Genomic DNA, 19,841 nt, shown 5'->3' with positions numbered 1-19,841 from the left:
AACTTCATCAGGTCTGGGCTATAATTGGTTTAACCAGGGGGCTGTGAAGGACTTATTACTCTCCAGGAATCAGTCTCACATAATTATTTTGCTTATTGACTGGGGATGGAGCGGAATAATGCAGGCGACGCGCCTGTTATTACTCCATGACCTGGTCCTGCACCTTTCCCCAGTTTAATTTCCCTCCAGCCAAGGAGTGAAGAGGGTCTGCCTACCCACTACGGACATGTGATCGCGAAAGCGTGGACGGCATTTACGACACCGAGACAGAAAGCTGACTTTATTATAATTTCGGCAATCAGAGAGTGGGGGGTAGCAGTGTGATTAAAAACAGCAAAGCAAGATGTTTGCTGGGGGGGGGGGGTGGGAGAGTGCGAACGCAGAGGCTAATACTGACGGATGGGCATTACATCCCGGTCACATCCTCTTGGGCTCTTGCTCTAATTAGCTCGCCTTGATGTGAAAACACCTCTGCTGTGATTTTCCTTAAATGAATATTGGCCCAAGGTTAAAAACCCCTCACCCCTCCCCCATCACTCAAAAACCTTGTCTAAGCCAACGGCCTTCATGTTACGTGACAGGTGAACTGACCAGTCACAACCGTGCGTCCTCCATGAAGGCTGCTGGACACCTTAGCCACAGCTACTAAAGGCGCGAGAGCCTCTTCAGACAGTCACTTACAGGTTCTTGGCTTTGAAGGCCTGAGCGAACTCCTTGACGCTGCGCAGCGAGGCCAGGTCCAAGGTGATGGCTTCTACCTGGGCATTGTGCTGCGGAAAGAGCAAACCAGGCACAACGGAGTAACCTTCTCATTCTGTTTATGCAATTTTATTCATTAAAAATGAAAATGAACGAGGCCCGGAGAAGCTCATAGAAGGTTATTGCTACATCATGAGTCAGACACGAGACTCACTGTCATTTAGGGTATTATCTCCAGTCTTAAGATGATAATGATACAAGTACCAATGCTGAACTGCTGAATAACAGCTCTGTGGTTTTATGATTTCATCACAGCAGTAAAGTTGTTCCTCCTAACCCTACCAAAAAAACTGTCACATCAACACTTTGCATGGGAGATGAGAGAGCTGTCTTCTGGCAGGCCCTGGGTTACAGGTTCCAGTCCTGCCCAGGCTGTGTGAACACTCCGCACGCTCTGTGCTTCAGCACGGTTGCCTAAAGTCAAAATCCGAATGCAAGCTTTCAGTGTACCAGCAAGTGCCCGTCATTTACAGATGTTTAACTTTTTTTTTTTCTTTCCTTTTAGCATATATGGAAATATCAATTCCATCAACAGTTCAGACACAATTTTGGTGCAGTGTTTCCGTAACAGATTTTCAAAACACGCACTGACATTTCAATATCAAGCCAAGATCAGCTGCTTCTTGTCGATCAGCAGAAAAAAAAGGGAAAAAACCATTAGTGACTGTTATCAAATACACAAAAAATACAGTTTAAGTGGCCTGCGAGAAAAAGAATGTGGGCAGGTAACAAAATGGCAGCTGTCTTAAACTACACATTACTAACAGAAATATTTCTGCTTTTGGGGTAACACATGTCAGCAAATTGTCAGAACTATATAATCTGCCCTCGAAAAATGCATCATCATTCTGCAATAAGCATTACAGACATTGTCAAAATCTCACTCTCGAAGCAGTTTGGTTCACACCATCTGTTGTATTGCCACAGTAAAGGAGGAAACTAATTATGATTAAAAATTGATAAGTGTTTACAGAAATGGATACGCAGCACAGTGTTCTGGTGTCTGTTATTCTCTGCGTCTGCATGCGCATCCAGGGAGCTTCCAGGACGGGCTCCAGAAAGCCGGGACAAGCTGTCAGTCCTACAGACTAACTCTGCGGAAGGACGCACTATCATCCCCCGTCCCTGGGATGGATACCTTGGGACCGTGGGGTCAGCACCACAACAGAGTACCGCGTCGGGTCACAGTGGGACCCAGACGTGCCACACATGTACCGATTTGATCCTCACGGCACGGACACTAAGTTAGACTCCGGGGCAGCGGCATCTTCATGGCAGAGTTACGGCGAGGGCTTCCCGCCGGCACCCCCCACCTCACCTGGATCAGACTGACAGTAAGTGGGGAGGAAGCGGAGCACGAGAAACAGTGTGCTCACCGTAATGTTCTTTAATGGCATATAAAACAGGCCCCAAAATAAAAATATTGATGACAAAAGCAGGATGCATGATGAAGGGCCTTTTTAAACATTTGCTTTTAGGTGTAAGAGCAGCCATTTCCCTGACTTGTTATGAGTCAGCTGCCTTCGCGAGTCCATAACTCCGTCTGGGGTGAAAGCGCAGCCCCACCGCCTAAATACCACGTAAAAAGCCCATTACTTGTCTTCTCAGGCGACTCCTGGCACATTGTAGACGAAGTTAGATCACATTTTGGAAATTTAGGGCATTGATGGATCCCTTTTTGTAGTCTTCCTAAGCTCTGCCCGTGACAGCGACTGATCGGCACGAGCCTGCAATGGCATTAGGGGGACAAAACGAGCTGCGGTAGCGAATTCAGCCGTATTTACTTCCAGCTCACAGAGGCTCAGAATCAGAAAACTTTCATTATACCAGAGGAAACTACTTGTAATTAGACTCTGCAGTACAGAGCTACACAAAAATACAAACCCAGATAATGCACAGTACCACATAAAATGATTTATACTTGTTTTTATGTAGAACATACAGAAATGGGAATATACAAGAGGGTGAATATGATTATATGTACAATAAATATTGCACAAAAAGATAAATAAATAGATACAAATTGCATGTTCCTTGTGTGTGGCACCTGACTGCCTCTACCACTTTATTTCCCCACTTCCACATCAAATCCGACTCAGCAGGACTTAAAACAAAGCTCATAATTAAAGAAAACAGCTTGCAAACACATTACTGCCACTGGATGAGGTATCAGACATCACCCCACCCCTCCTAACCCCCCCCCCTCCCAAGAAGCTCACAGCGAATGGGCTAACACCACAGCAGCGCCTAAGCCTTCAAAAATCGGTCCCTCGTCAGGGGGCAGTCTGATGAATAGTTAACAACCACGTCTTCAAATTAAAAAGGAGGGAGCGGGGTTCCCACTGTGTGCCGTTATGACAGAAAGTCCTTCGAGGTCGTCCCTGACATTGACACCCCCACACCCCCCACACAGCAGAGCAGGGGCTCGTGACTAAAGCCCAGAACCCAATCTCTGATTAGGACCCCCCCTCATCCCAACACCCCCAGCGCTGCCGGCATGTGATTCCTTCACAGAGCCCAATCTGTCAGCACACAGGAAGGACCCACCTAATAAGAAGCCTTATTTCAGAAAATTAACTTTAGCCTCCAGGATTCACTCAACTTGGAAATAATAGATAATCTGGAGATGTGGAGTCAAGCGGCCACCTGGGGGGGGGGAGCCTCAGACTTTGCAGAGATGTTATCAGAGAGCGGCCGTGTATGTAAATGGTGTTAATTGATGTCAGGGAGTAGCTACTACCGCCTGTACTGTATGAGGAGGCCCAGGGAGATCACGCCGTCTGGCAGGATGACATTAACACCTGCTCTTTTATTCCGTTTGTTTATGTACAAGATACATATTTGGATTTGTTTCACAGTAAAACCAGAGACAGGGCACAACACTCGCTCTTCCCACTAAATACCAGGGAGACTCCTGAAAAACGATAGAAAGTCAAGAGCCATTCTGTGTCATTAAATGCTGGAGGTCGGACAAGGTGGCTGCAGTCTTGTGACTCGCGGCGAACGAAGGCCTGACGAAGGAGAAGCGCAGGAAGTACAGTATCGCAGGCCTGGGATCCAGGCGACATCAGCTTGTTCGTTTGCACTGACGGATACACACCGTGATGCTAAGCGCTACTGTACAGCGCCGGCTGACTAATGGTCTGCATGTCGCCTTTAAGGGGGGGGGGGGGGGGGGGAACACACGTCTTTAAAATATTTTTACGCACTCCGTTTTGAGCTTCAGCAGGCTGTTAACAAAACAGGAACCCTGACAGCAGCTCGGCATGGAGATTTAGGGCTGTTGTATCTCGCACAGCAACGTTAAATCGCCTGTAAGACAAAGCCACTTCCGTGATGTGTTACCCCGCTCGCCCACCGCATGCCCCCCCCCCCCCCCCCCACCGCAGACCCCGGATCCCCCTAAATGGCTAACCTGGTGGATGACAGGTACTTATCTCGGCCTCCGCACTTTCTCTCCCAGCGGCATTAATAACCCAGCGGTAGCCATTAGTACCGATGATTAACAGCGAGCCCCATCACAGGAGACCGGGCCCGAGCACCAAGCGGGAGCGGAGTACAAGTCGCCAGCCTGTCAAAGATATATTACCGGGACAGACAGAACCAGCAGTGCCAGCAACATCCATCCCGAGAGCAGTGTGACAGGGACCCTGTTAGGGTGAAGCTTTCCCGGTGGATGTTCAACTATTCGTGAAATGCGAGTGGCCATTTCCAGACCCACCAACCACTGCGAACTGCCAAGCATCTCCCCCATCATCAAGCTGGCAGCGTCGGTGGGACATTCCCTTCCTGTGGGGAGATACCGCACTGATAGCAGCTCTCTGACTGAAAAAAAAGATGGAGCTGGGACACGATTCTGCTGGCTGCATGAAGTCCAATTCCATAACTCAGCATTAACGGCAGTCCTGAGCCTAGGACACCAACAGCAGCCCATTCAGTGCTCGGCACAAGAGCAAATGGAGAATCAGACCATTCTTTTTAGGCTTATTACAGGAGATTCAAATCTGCAGATCTGAAGATACTCTGCACAACCACGGTGAATTACACCCATTACACAATTCAATTACGAAGCTACCGCGACCCCATTTAGTGAATGACAAACTGATGCATGGACGGACCCCCCCCCCCAAACCCCAACTCGCCCCTGAAAAGAGGACCATGGCAGTAACTGAGGTCGAGCTCTGCCGGGAATCTACTTCTCACGACTCGGCTCTTTTCGCACCTGTCCCACACGACACGCCAGGGCACGCTATGATGCACTGCAAGAAAAATACAACATCGATTTCCTACTAAACAGCAAACATTAACTATTCATCATGGAAAATAGATTTCACAAAATGAGCAGCACTTCATAATACATTCCTCTACCAACTAAACATCCATAAATGAAAAATATCTGAAGAAGAAACCAATTCATTAATTTACATGTGACAAACACTTGAATTGGGAGAACAGAAATGGCAAAAGAGTGGTTGTGTAAGTGCAGACACCGACACTAAAAATAGAATGAATAACAAGGAACGACCGCAGCTATTTTGCAGAGCGGCATGAGAGGGACGCCCTCATGCTTATCCAGGTACAGCACAGTCGTCGACGCACGTGAGACACGCAAACCCCAAAATACCAGAGCACTCTCATTCCATAAAATGACAGACTGAGAGCTGTGAGCGAATGACAGACTGAGAGCTGTGAGCGAATGACAGACTGAGAACTGTGAGCGAATGAGACTGAGAGCTGTGAGCGAATGACAGATAGAGCTGTGAGCGAATGAGACAGAACTGTGAGCGAATGACAGACTGAGAACTGTGAGCGAATGACAGACAGAGCTGTGAGCGAATGAGACTGAGAGCTGTGAGCGAATGACAGATAGAGCTGTGAGCGAATGAGACAGAACTGTGAGCGAATGATAGACTGAGAGCTGTGAGCGAATGACAGACTGAGAGCTGTGAGCGAATGACAGACTGAGAGCTGTGAGCGAATGACAGACTGAGAGCTGTGAGCGAATGACAGACTGAGAGCTGTGAGCGAATGACAGACTGAGAACTGAGAGCGAATGACAGACTGAGAACTGTGAGCGAATGACAGACAGAGCTGTGAGCGAATGAGACTGAGAGCTGTGAGTGAATGACAGATAGAGCTGTGAGCGAATGAGACAGAACTGTGAGCGAATGATAGACTGAGAGCTGTGAGCGAATGACAGATTGAGAGCTGTGAGCGAATGACAGATTGAGAGCTGTGAGCGAATGACCGACTGAGAGCTGTGAGCGAATGACAGACTGAGAGCTGTGAGCGAATGACAGACTGAGAGCTGTGAGCGAATGACAGACTGAGAACTGTGAGCGAATGAGACAGAACTGTGAGCGAATGATAGACTGAGAGCTGTGAGCGAATGACAGATTGAGAGCTGTGAGCGAATGACAGATTGAGAGCTGTGAGCGAATGACCGACAGAGCTGTGAGCGAATGACAGATTGAGAGCTGTGAGCGAATGACAGATTGAGAGCTTGTGAGCGAATGACCGACAGAGCTGTGAGCGAATGACCGACTGAGAGCTGTGAGCGAATGACAGACTGAGAGCTGTGAGCGAAGGACAGACTGAGAGCAGTGAGCGAATGACCGACTGAGAGCAGTGAGCGAGGAACTCATCAGGGCGAGAACAAGGCCAGAGAAACGCCACTGAGACACACTACGCAAACCCATGTCAAAACAGCTGCCGAACTGCATGCTGTGACTGCGTCACTACGCACAAGCCCTGCTAGGCGTGCGTCTTCTGCCATAAAGTGTCACATAAAAGCGGCAGGGCTGAGCCGGCGCACACATGGCATAAACATGACATACGGCACGAGCGGAAGGATCCGGGGCGACGCGGCCGTTACCGGCACGGCCCGCCCCTATCAGCGGAGCCGTTAATCCAATTTACTGGGGGAGGATCTGGGTGTGTGGCGGAGCCGCCGAGATACGCGGTGCGGGGAACGGAAAGTGTCTCCACAAAGAAGAAAGGAGGCGTGGGTGGGGGAAGGGGGCGTGCCAGGCTGGGCTGGAGCGAGCCCAAAAGGAAGAGGCGCAACCTGGCTGCCCGCTATCCCCCTGCAGACTCAAGTCTTGCGAAGAAAATAAAGTTTATTGCCTGGAAAGAGGGTGGTGGAGAAGGGAGGGGGCAGGTTGGGGAGAGCATGTAAAAAGCACTAAGCGATAGAGGTGAACAATTAGACAGATGGCCGGGATTCGGGGGAAAAAGAGAGGGGAAAGCACAGGCGCAATCGTTCAGTGAATTTTACGATTTTACGAGAAGGCTGACAACTCCGCAGCCCTTCAAGGGCGCAGGAAAAGTTAAAGCCGCCAAAGCCGTCGCAGTTTAACATGGGAATAACTGCTGAGTGCGCATCAGGAATGGCGCAGGTGATAACACCAACTTCTGCTAGCTAAATAAGTTCCTCCCATTTATTTCGCCTTTCACGGCAATGAAGGGAGAGAAAAAAAAAAAAGAAAAACCCACACGATTAGAAATAGCAAGGAAAGAAAATGTGCACTTCCATCTTCATGGACCGCAGCTTAGCAGCAAATTATATTTAAAAGGAGCTCTAGGTCGCTGAAGGTGACAGTTAAAATTTGGGGGGGGGGGGGGGGGGAGACAGAGTACGACTATATGACAGAGAGCACCATTCGGAGGATTTGCCTTCGAAAACAAAAAGAAAACAAACTGGCTTTGTTGACAGTTATAGTCAAACTAAAAGCAAATGGTAACAAAGGAGACCGACCGAGTAAGGTGTCGATCACAGTTGGGGAGGGTTATGGGGACGCACCAGGTGACCGCTGACGGCTCTCGGGAAATAAAATGTCGGCCGGACCCATCTCCTAGGGAGAACAGCTGTCTGTAACATGTGGATGACCTTTCTGACACCCGCTGTAGCGGGGGGGTTGGGGGGGGCGGGTGCCTGGGAAACTGGTCCAGAATGAAAATCACCGCTCGGTTCTGGAAGAGCAGCTCCTCAGAGAGGACAGCGTGAGACCAGCCCAGCCCCCCGCCCCACACCACCACCCTTTCCATCTCCGGTAAACCCGCCCAAAAAACCCAAAAGCCGAGTCCCTCCCCTGCAGTTACAGCGGGAAAAGAAAAGTCCGTAACTGCATTTTACAAAGATGCTCATTTGCAGAATCCTTTGTTTCTTTCCTTATTTGGCAGCAGCTGACGCACCACATCAATCTGATGAAAGCAAGCATGAGTAAAATACTAAACTACGCAGGAGATTTAGCTTAAAAATGATTTATGGGTCATTGCACAACTCATGACTCAACAGTGTATCTGTGTACATCTGTGTGGCACTATTCACAGAGCTGACCAGCCTATCAGTGATAAATCCAGCCTCTGATGCAGGTGGACGCGTGTGTTTTTAGTGTTCCATCGGGCCCTGGGAATGCGGAGCACAGCCACTCGGCATCTCCCAGCACGTCCTCACCCTTTGTGGCCCAGACCAGATCCCACGGAGTCAGGGGCCACGCGGAGCCTGTGCAGCACGGCTGATCGCTTTTCACCATGAGCTTAAACAGCAAACAAGTACACAGGGCAAATCCGTCCCCTGTCCAGTGAGCTCTCCTCACTCTCTCTCCCTGTTTATTAATGCACGATAATCTTTATTGGGGGATGGAGTGATATTATCACATGTGTAAATGCCACAATCCGGAGGCACCTGTCTCATGCCGACAGCTAGTTGGAATGACCAGCATCACAGGTAGACAGTCATCATAAACAGTTATTTTCAAACAGGTAACAATAAACACTATATGGCACTATTGGTCTGACTGATGAGGCCCGACGAAAGGATAAAGTAAGGAATGAACGGGCCGGACACAAACGTCAAGTCAGAGACTTGAAAGATGAATGCAATAAAACTGCGAGCGAAGGAAGAAGATTCACGCTGGTGAACTAAGAGGGAAGGCGGGGGGGTGGGGGGGGGGGGGGGGGGGGGGGGGGGGGGGGGGGGGGGGGGGGGGATGTCTCACATCGGAGAGCAGCGCTAATGCAATTAGAAATCTGGCCCTCCGATTCAATCAAATTAAGAGATGAGATGGAACCCTCCTGCCCCCCCCCCACACACACACACACCAAATGGAATGGCAAGACACTCCACTGACCCATTTAACGGTTACAGGCTACCTTGTAACAGATCTGGCAGCGTGGGCCTCCCACATCCTTACCACCCTGAGACCCCAGAGGTTCAGTGCAGTGGCTGTGGATTGACTGTAAGAAAGATATCAAAAAGGTCTAATAATCCAGTATCACATTGGGAACTGGTGATATTAACAATGCACTACATTTTAACAGACATGGAAAAGTCCCTATTTGCCCTATATTAGTGTCTTTTTAAGCTGCATCTTCTTGGCTAGTTTGGTCGACAGCCTCCTCCGCAGTGTTCAGGTAGAGACATGCAACTGGGACAGAAATCAGCAGTGAGAAATCAGCAGTGAGGACATAGGAGCGCAGTGACTTAGGAACGACACCTAATAAACTTCTGCCGTTTCATTCCGTAGGGACAGGAGGCTGCCTTTGAGAAGAGAAAGGGAAAAAATTTGAATTAAAAAAGAATAAAGAAAAACAGTGACCTTTCCTTGACCAACCCACAAAAAATTTGCTCATCGACTTTTTACGGCTGTATTTCACGATACACTTTTTAAAGAAGGAGAAAAAAGGAGGAAAATGGCAGAGCATGAGGCTCATTCATCATGCTGTCACAATTATGACACTTGTTCATAAATACCGTCCAATCTCCTCTCCACCTGGCTGAGTGTTCCATTCAGCCTACCAGTACCCGCCCTAATTACCGCCCCCCGCCCTGCTCACACCTCACCCCGCAGTCCAGCCCGTTATCTCCCCCCTCCCGAGAGAAGCTGCAGGAGAACCTTTAATTGTGCACTGCACAATCCTTCTCACACACACTGGATGCTCCTACAAACACACCCAGGTGTCGACACACTCTCAGATTTTATCTTGCACGCTGCAGCATTTTTTCTTTGAACTGTTTTCAGAACAAATATACATAAGTATGACTACTGAACTATTGTCAAATTGATTAAAATAATAGCTATGAAACTGTAAATAAGTCTATAAACATACAAATAATGGAACCCCACACAATGGGATACACATACATACTACATGCAGCACGCAGTGTCACATACATACACATACAGAACAATTAATAAATCCAGCTACTCTTGAGGAAGTGAAAAAATGTCTATTCAGCACATGAAGGCAAAATATGCAATTTTCGCAGGTTAAGTCTATAATAAATTGATTTCTGTTTTCTCTGACATGGTTCCTTCCAAATGAAAGCCAGATAATTGAAAGATTTTTGCCTTTTCTCCACCCGTTCCGTAAAATCAAGCTGCAAATCAAATTTTGTGTTCTGGGATAGAGAAAAGATGACGTGAGGACTCCGAAGCGGTCCCTCGTCCCACGCTGCCCCCTTTACACGCGCTTCGGAAGCGCGCCGTTTCGTGTGAAATGGTCATGACTTTTCCCAAGGAAAGTACCTGTTTTTAAGAGGAGGGAGGGGAAAAAATAACTGACAATCAATACAAATTGATTCAAATAAGAGCAAAACCATCATGCAGTAGAAATATGGATACACAAAATAAAAACGAAAACGGTAATATTCGTAATACATTTGGAACCTAAGCAGGTGTGAGATTATGTTTTGCTGAAATAACAGGCATTAAAGTTTCACCGTGTTTACGGATGACGTCAAGGGAAACCGACATTCAGGCTCTGACCTGTGTACGGATTGTACTGCTCTGTAAAGCTGTCCAGCTCACAGCTAAACTAAAGGGCGCTTTTCCAGGTACCATACTTTTGGTACTGCAAGAAGGTCCAAAAGTACGGTACTTCAAGGTGTTGGTGTTCCACTGGCGTAAAAACTGGTAACAACGCCGAATAACATCAAAACCGAGGCGGAGTATTTTGTACTGAATTCGAAAAATGGCTATAGTAGGACTGAGAACATGCGATATTAATCCCATCACATGTAATGCACATCCAATTCTCACATCACTAGTCAATTTGATTAAGATCAGACTTTTTCTCTCCTTCAATTTGTTACGGATATTATAGTGCAGGAAGTTTAAGTCTAGCTAAAACATTTTTACTCTGTTGTAGGAAAAAACCGAGCAAGTTTTGCAATTTAATGGTTATTCCTTTTCAAGATTATCTAATAAACATTTAAAAATCAGTTTAAAATTTATCTCCGCTGCTTTTTCATGAGCGTGACTTCTCATCGTAATGATTTTCATCCTCCTTTTTTGTTTTATAAATACCCCAATATTTATTACATCAAAAACACATTGCAATATCTGAAATTTCTCCAAAACTGTGCTATCATTGTATATTATAACAAAATACTTTATTTCTTGTTATGCTATCCTGATCCTGCTGTACCTGTTCTTCCCACCAGATCACAATTTAAGCTCGTGTCACTTCTTTTTTCCATGCATCCATTCTTATTAATTTTAATATTTTTATGTATGTGACGTAATAGGAAAATCCCAATCCTAACAAGGTGAAAGGAGCCATATCGCCACCTATTGTAGCGGAGTCGGACATACTACGATCAATAAATCGATTCCCTTCCCGTGCATGTATAGTGGGACAAGGACAGTAGTCCGATTAAATGGAGTAGTCGAGCCATAACCGAAGCTCGACTTAGCTGTGCATGTAATCGTACTGAGTGATGAGTATAAAGTTGGACCATGAAAGCGGACCGAACAGAGCTGTTGTGTTTGTTACTCGCCTCGCTTCCGGGCCGCACCGAGCCAGTGACCCCGGTAAGTACTGTGAGGCCAAATAAAAATTACAAACGTTTGACTGAAAAATGTGACAAAAAATCACATTAAATGCATAAATTGTGTTGATTTGTGATAATTTTACTGAATCACAATTTCCGGATATATTTCATTTATAAGCCTTACAGCACTTAAGCCTAGTATAGTACACAGAATATACGATCACTGTTTAAATATTTTAATTGGATTGGATCGATGATCTATCACGCCCACTGTCGCCATTAGCCAATGATATTAGGGGCGTGGCCGAGCGTACGGACCCTAACAGCGCCACTGAAATTAGGTCCCTAGCCAATGGCAAACAACGCCGGAGATTATATACTGGTAAATGCCGACACCTCCGAGCGGGGGTCCCGATCCGCAGTTCATCTGGAGTTCACATCCGAGTCTGAATGTAGTTTATTATACCCCGTAACCGTAATTTGCCATTTGAAAGCTTGACTTTGGGGACGTCTCCTATTAAAAACGATTAATGTCGAAACGTACTGATGTTATGCACCGGAGGGAAAAAGAAAACATACTCTTACTAGACACCTTTTACTGTTGCTCTGTGTTCATGAACGGGGGACGTATCCTAAAACACTATCAATGGTGGAATATATCCTTCTAATCCGTACAATTAGGGTTAGTGCTTTGCTTTGAACATTTACCGGCTTCAAATGTTTAGTGCAATTTCTATCTGCTTCCTCTCCTTTTTTCATAGTCAAAGTGTACAATGAGAGAAATCTAAATTTGCATCTGTATGTGATGGAGATTGAAATAATGTATCTTCATCGTCTGAGGGATTGAGAGATTCACACCCAATTTGCCTCGCCACTCGTGCAGGTTTGCATACTGTGCACATTTCGAAAGCTGAGTGCCATGTCCTTCCAGTACCCTGACGGCTGCATTTTAATACAATTTCCTATTACGCCCTAATATTTCAGAGCTACAAATAAGCCCTAACAATCACATATTTACACGGGCCTCATTTGGCAATTCAGCACTGGGCATTTGCAGCATTACGAATTGTCAAGTTTGTCAAAAAGAACTGAAACAGTTCGAAACAGACTGGCGGAAGCACCCACTACACAACTAATAACGAATCGGTAAAAAGGTCTAAATTGGCAATTTCATGTAAATATTTAATCTTAATTAGCACCGTATTACGAATCAAATATCTTTTAATCTACAGATAAATCTTGTTATAAAGCTTTATACCGATTTTGGCATTTTAAAAAACAGTGACAAATCCTTCCGTGTTTCTTTGCTGTTTAAATTAAGTCAAAGAAATTTGTAAACATTTCTGCTTCAACTGCTGCACTTAAGGTATTTAAAGAGAAGTGATGTGAAGACGGAGGCCCGTAACGCCTCTGTGAAACGGAGCGCTATACGTGTGCAACATTAGACTAACAGAAACACAACCTACACTGTCCTCGATTTGGCACCAAATAATTATGCCAAAAAAAAAATAAACACTGTTATGGCATATTGTGCTGTAATATTAAGCATCCTATCAATGCACGACTTTTATTTAGAGTCACATTCCATAAATGCAAGTTTTATTTTGATAAATTAAAATTAATTGGTCAGCATAAGGCAGGTGGCTGTTAATTTGTGAATTATTTCCTACTGCATGCTGCTCAAGTCAGTGTGAGCAGTCGGCTTTGCATCAAAAACACCAATAAGCGGTGAATTCTGTGTGTGTGTCTGATTCCGATTACGCTGCTTATGTTTAGACATCATAATGTTCATCTTTCTGTGAAAAAGATGTAACAAATTTACAAACATTGTTTGAATTCCACAGTAACTTTCGGCTGCAAGGTGTCAGCAGAAAGTTCACTTGGAAGGAAGCGGCATTTTATATCCTGTCGGGTGTTTTTTACTTCTGATGAGATTTTCGTCTAATTGAGGACCCAAAACAAGTGGATTCCAAGCGGAGCGCGTGACCACAGGGGAGGATGAGGGTAAAAATTGATTGTCCTCCATTCAAAACAGGGCTATTCGGCATGAGAGACGTAAAACACAAGAAATGCCTCTGACAGGAGCCACTTTGATCTTCCAAGTTGTCATCCAAGCCACGATATATTTTATTCTCTGCATCGTACAATCTCACACACGCCATTAATAAAGCCCTTTATTCAGACTACACGTACAGTTAGTGCTACACAGCATCTAATGCATCGCTGCGATGCTTCAAACGCTTTGTTATTGAATGTTATCGGTTTTAGTCAAAAATTCTCATGGCTTTTTTAATTTTCAAATATGTTTCTCAAAGTAATATATGATTGTAATAACCCCCCTCCCCCTCTCTTTGAATGCATCCCCCAGTTTTTAGGGAACCTGAACACACAGGCTGAAGTGATGAAATCTGCACCTTCATTAAGGCTCCCCAAATCAACACTAAATCTTAAAACAGAAATGGCAATGAGGCCCCTCTTTATCGCAGTGACATCAGCATTGCTCTTCGTTTAGGAGGGGAGTCTGCTCCCTAATTGGCTCTGAGATTCCGTTGCTATCAAGAGCAAACCGGGCTTTAAGCTACAAGATTCCCATTAAAAATAAACGAGTACGAAAATGAGTCTAGCTTTGATTGCCCTACTCATAATGAGCGACGTCTCACGATTTTAATACGTCCCCCTTTTGCTTAGAAAATGTTTATATTTCATCAACACGTTGGACCGATTCCGCAAACAGCAGGCAAGTTCTGAAACACAGTTTCACTCAAAAATAGAAAAACACACAGCGACCCCCCCCGCCTCCCCCGGCCCTGACCACCCCCCCTGTTTAGTGTAAGAAACATTGGCTCATTTCCTACATGAGCGAGCTCCTCAATTTAACGCCAATCTTTTGAAGGTAATGTCACACCGTCTGATCTCCACAACCTTCAACACGTAACACTGCGTTATCTACATTCTCAAAGAAAAAAAAACGAGGGGAGTGACAGCGGAAAACACCTCCATCTGTTTATTTTTCCACAAAGTAGCCCGGCTTGAGAATGGTAAGACGTTTATGTATTCAAGTCGAATTGGACAGAGACTCACACTCCCACACATGGTAATTAAAATAGGATTAAGCTGCAAATTAAATGGGAAAAAAATATTATTTGGGACAATATCCTGTAGCACACAACGTTCTGTTTATATTAATGCATAATTCACATATCAAGGCAGGCTGGTGGAAGCCTACTGTGAAATAGGAAGAAATACGTATTGTTTAAAAAAATTTTCTTCTTCCAGACTTTTAATAAGGGCTGTTTCTGAATACTGTTATGCAAAATAATAGCCTGACTTATTTACTGTTTTCAAAAACTATGTACAATATATCAAAATCATGTTCTGCTATTATTGCATCTCATTATGGTTGACAAGTCCTTAATTAGTAAAGGCAACTCAACATTTGAGAATATGGTATCCTGAAAAAAAATCCATATATTTTTGTTTGTGTTCTACCTGTTTTCTGTTTAATGACTTTATACACGATGACTCCCAAATCATTTTCCACCAGCGAAATACATATATCTCAAACAGAAGCCTGAATCCGGGTCTTGGTAGTAATCATCACAAATGAAAGTTATCCTAAAACAATGACTCACATTTATTACATGAATACATGACAAACACACAATGACTAAGCTAATCCCCCCTTCAGTCGAACACCCCAGCAACACTGCAATGTTTCATTACAAGATGACCCTTTATGCACAGAGGACTGAGCTGCATTGCATTAAATAGCACAAATAATTAGCCCACTATCTGCTCCGTTCCACCCAAAATATGACCCCTGTCATGTATTTATCCTCAGTTCCGTTTATAAGGATTGATTACCTCATTGATGAAATAGTGTCCCCTTGTTTTACCAGCACTGGGATTAGAAGTAGATTTTGGAAGGTGAAGCTTTCCGTTATCTCATTAAAACTGATTTTATTTAGGTTTAAAACCATACCTAGAATTCTGGAACTACCTCAATGTAACAAAGATCTTTTCACTGGCCGTCATATGAGGGGCTAATGCAGATTGAACGTAGAAGCAACAATGTGGTTTTACTGAAGACGGCTCTTAACTTTTAACATGAAAAGGACACTGAACATGGCCCTGACTTCTGTTTCACTGTCCTATCTATAAATACGTGAAGAAGGGGTTTACTGTGTGTGTGTGTGTGTGTGTGTGTGTGTGTGTGTGTGTGTGTGTGTGTGTGTGTGTATCGGGCTGCAACAGAAGAGTTATATGATAGACCAAGGGCCTTAAAGCGATGCGATGGAAGGAAAAATAAATTAATCAAGCTGCCAAATAAGAGGGCCGGGGGTTTGACCTCTTTCTGCTCTCATTACTTCTCCATTACCCTTTTTAAAAAACATCCTCTTTGTAAGATCACTAATTAAGGATCATGAGTTTGAGGGAGGGTAGGTAGAGCGGGCTGGGGCTGGGGCGGGGGGGGGGGGGGGTGGGGGGTGTGGGCGGTCAGGCTGATCTATCGCTGCTGGAACTTACTTTCATTTGTCATTCTAATACCTCACTTCTGAAACCTTTTTGGGAGGAGGCACTAATGGATCATCATGGACTGTAACTGTCACCCCACCTCCCTACTTTAAGTGCTTTTTTTTCCTTTTTTTTTATAAGAAGCGTTTGTACAATTGCAGACTGTCCTTGTAGGGCTGGGGCTCTGTTCCTCTCTGTGGTTACACCTGGAGGAGGAAAACCGTACGAAGGCAAAGCAAACAGACTCCCCCCTCCCCCATTAAGGCTGACCCGCCCCAGGACCCACAAAACCCCAACATCCCCTTCTCAGGTGCCCAGGAAACAGCAGCTCTTCACCTGAGGAGGCTCACTTGCCAGCATCTAACTTTACACTTGTATTATTCTGACTTTGCTTTTTAACATGTTTTTCTCAGAGGCTGTGTGTTTTTTTAAGGTATTTATTTTATTTTGCATTATTCGGATTTTATTAGTAACAGGACGTTCCTTTCCTAACATAACAGGGCAGCACTGACAGACTGGGAACGGACTGGAAAAGGGGGCCATAAAGTCCGTGAATGTGGTTGACCGCGCCTACTCCTCCCGGAACACGGCAAACAACACACGTGGTAACAAACATCTGGAACAGATGCCGTAAATAAGGCACACGCTGAACGGTACCGGGGTCGTAGGTCGACAAATCAAAGACTGTCAATGGAACAGAAGCTGACAGCGAATAAATGATGGACTGTGGACAAATTGCGTTACTGCTTTAATTCTGGGACATAATCTCATTTGCTGTTAGAGAGACCTTTGGCAGAGAACAGCAAAGGAAGGGTGTAGGACACCGAGGAATGAATCTGAGGGGGTCTGTGTCGGTTCTACCTGTAGATGACAAACGAATGAACAGCCTCCAGTGAAGAAACACAATAGGTAGTTTAAGTGGACCATCCCAATAAGGTTTCAGATTAAGGACGGAAGCTGCAGTATGGAGTGTGGGTCTTGGTGTCTGGTGTTGTCCAGTGTTCCTGCTGTTGCTCCATTAACCTATTAGCAGCAACACAAGATGCATTTGGAAAAGTCCTAACATCAGGACAGTCAACATAATGCCCCATATTTACCATCACCTGTTATTATGAACCTGTCTGACAGGCGCTTCCCTCCAGTGGAGACTGAACTTGAGTAATGTGATATTTCACATGCAGGATAAGAACCGTTTCCATACAGATTCTGACAATATTACTGAGATTCGACGACATACCCAGCAATCGGTGCAAAAGTATTTTGTAGAAAGTGAGCATTTTGTCCCTAATGTGGCTGGCAAGCGTCCTTGAGCATTGCTCTGTCAGTCACTCACTCACTGACGCCACTCTGCGCTTAAGGCGAGGTTCTCTGCCCGAGAGCGGCTGCCGGTGCCAGCGCTGCGTATCGCGAGGCCGGGTGGGGGGAGGCGTTATGAGAATAACCAGCTCGGAGTAAGGATCCAGACCCCTAATAGCACGTAACCGAAAACAACGCCCATTTTCCTCATTAAGCTCAAGGTATAAATTCCTTAAACCATGAAATTACATCTGAGCCCAACTCTCGGAATAACCTGGTTTGCAAACGAATGATCCATGCAAAGCAGTAAAATGCCGATTATTAAAATAATAGGAGGGATTCCAATTTGCATTTCCCAAACTGTTCCGCACACCCTGTTTGTTTACGCCCGGTTCCCCTGGCTGTTTCGGCAGAGGCGTGGTGGGTACGAGCAGCCAGCTCCGTACAGTGCCGGTGGGGGGCGGAGACACAGTGGGCTTACAAAGGCCGTTTGGATTGCATTATATCTCGAAGGAGACAGGAGACCCCAACTCTCTACTTGAGCAGAATAATGCACTCGATATCTAATTAACCCATGGAGACAGCCCAAAATAGGGTTCTTTCACAGAGACCCAATACCGTTTTGGCTCAGGCTCTTTGACGCACCAGGCAGCTTGTGGATAACTTAGAGATTATGCTCTCCTACAGTAGCAGTCCTTGAGGTGGAGCAGTTTAGGAAGAGTGACCCCCAGATTGTCAAGACCAGGGAACTGGGGGGGGGTGGCCTGATCACCAGGTAGACACCCCCCCATGTGTGTGAGTCTCCTCTCCGCAGCCTCCGAACTCACAGTAATAAAGAAAAATATCAAAGTTCGGACAAAAACAATAACCTGCCTCTTTGAGCGCCTGACCCGTCATCCCAAATGCAGAAAAATGACGCAGGAATCGGCGCTAAGGGTTGCATTACTTCTGAGTTATGGGCTGGATTTGCAATTCATAGCGGTGCTTTCGCAGAGCTGGCCACTGCGGCCAGACCTGCACAGTCAATATCCCGCCACAGGCAATCAGACAGATTTACGGAGCTCAGCGGCCCCTCCTGGTACATTACAATACCACCCCCCAGAAACACAGTTCTGAGGCAAGCAATGCCTGTTTGAGGACAACTCCCCACAAAAAAGAAAAATGGCAAAATGTATATTTTTAACAAGATAGACTGGGAAAGTGTAATAATGGAGGGGAAATGCAGACAGACGAGGGCCCAGGTGCTGCCGTCCTGCCCGTCCGCCTCCGTTTTTACACCATCATCACTTTGTTACAGACCTGAAAACTTTTATAGCAGGAGTCAGGATGCTTCTGATTGCCGGAGCCCGTGAACCCCAACTGCCCATGATGATTGAAGTTCCGCGTGTCAGTGGTGACACAACCACCCCCCTCATACCCTCCTCTTTAGCCTCTCGTGATTGGGCGGTGCGTGACAATACACGTGCCAAATTCCGGCGGTTTAAAACAACAACATGGGACAAAAAAATATATCAAGTAATCTGACGTGACCGGCTGAGGTCAGACCTCCTGGCTCGCACTGGAAGACTCGCTCCTGTCACGCATTTGTCCTCACTGTAGACAGACGCGCGGTAAATCCTGTTATTCAACGTCGGATTCCAGCCAGGAGTAGGACGGAGCGCACGGCCATTTCACAGGCCCAAGCCCTAAGTTTGGTAAATCTGACCTAGTCACCAGCAGCCCAGTCCAAGGGCCTTGAGCTCGGTCCTTAATATGCAGCTCTTCATCTGCTCTACCAGGCGAGAAAAACACACACATCTTCTTGAATTAGCCAAGTACCCCCCCATCCTTTTTTTCCCTATAATTTCTTTTTTTTTTTTTTTTTTAAACCTTCTTGTCCCATTATGGCTCAGCAAGACTTCCGCAGGAACCGGTGTCCCTCTCTGCTAGGCACAGCAGCCTAAGCCGGCTCCCGGTAAGCGAGCGAGGAAAGCGCTCACTTCCCACGGTGCGTTATCTGTACGTGACAACACTCAACGGCATCATGGGGGGGGGGGGGGGGGGGGCGATTCACACCTTCTCTGCACACTTCCCATCTTCAGCACTTTGGCTGTGGGGAGACAGTAACGGCAGTGTGTGCTAGTCAGCCGGACAGCCTCTGTTGAGCTTGAGAATAACCCCCTCCCAATCCCACATGAGACCGGAACCATCCCTGGCTCATCCGCGAGTGGGGCTGACTGCTCGGTTGGTTATGCTGGTGCCTAACCACAGCAGCATGAGCAAAGGCCAGCTCTTGGATGACACTGATACAGTAAGTGGCCACTATTCGGATGAAGTTCAAATTCCCCACAGGGTCAGACAGAGCAAGGAGACCAGCTGGGCCGCCTTTCTCCATTCTCCCAGCTGGAAGCGCAGGCTCACAGCTGCACACCATCCAGTGCTGCCACGGCGACCAAACTTCCATCGAGGTCCAGTCACTAACTGATCGCTCCATCAGCATACAGCATGTTATTAC

The 19,841-nt window shown here is 46.1% G+C and overlaps 1 protein-coding gene across 1 annotated transcript in view; it reads right to left on the bottom strand.

The window, feature by feature from the left end:
- The window catches only part of wwox (WW domain containing oxidoreductase), a 75,266-nt gene that overhangs the window by 12,414 nt on the left and 43,011 nt on the right, over positions 1-19,841 (bottom strand). Inside the window, exon 6 of the mRNA XM_049005016.1 lies at positions 682-770. Within this exon, the coding sequence (XP_048860973.1) occupies positions 682-770 (89 nt within the window). The remainder of the gene's footprint in view (positions 1-681; positions 771-19,841) is intronic.

Source organism: Brienomyrus brachyistius, unplaced genomic scaffold (assembly GCF_023856365.1).
Source record: "Brienomyrus brachyistius isolate T26 unplaced genomic scaffold, BBRACH_0.4 scaffold142, whole genome shotgun sequence".
Lineage (NCBI taxonomy): Eukaryota > Metazoa > Chordata > Actinopteri > Osteoglossiformes > Mormyridae > Brienomyrus > Brienomyrus brachyistius.
This window is presented reverse-complemented; position numbering and strand designations above follow the sequence as displayed.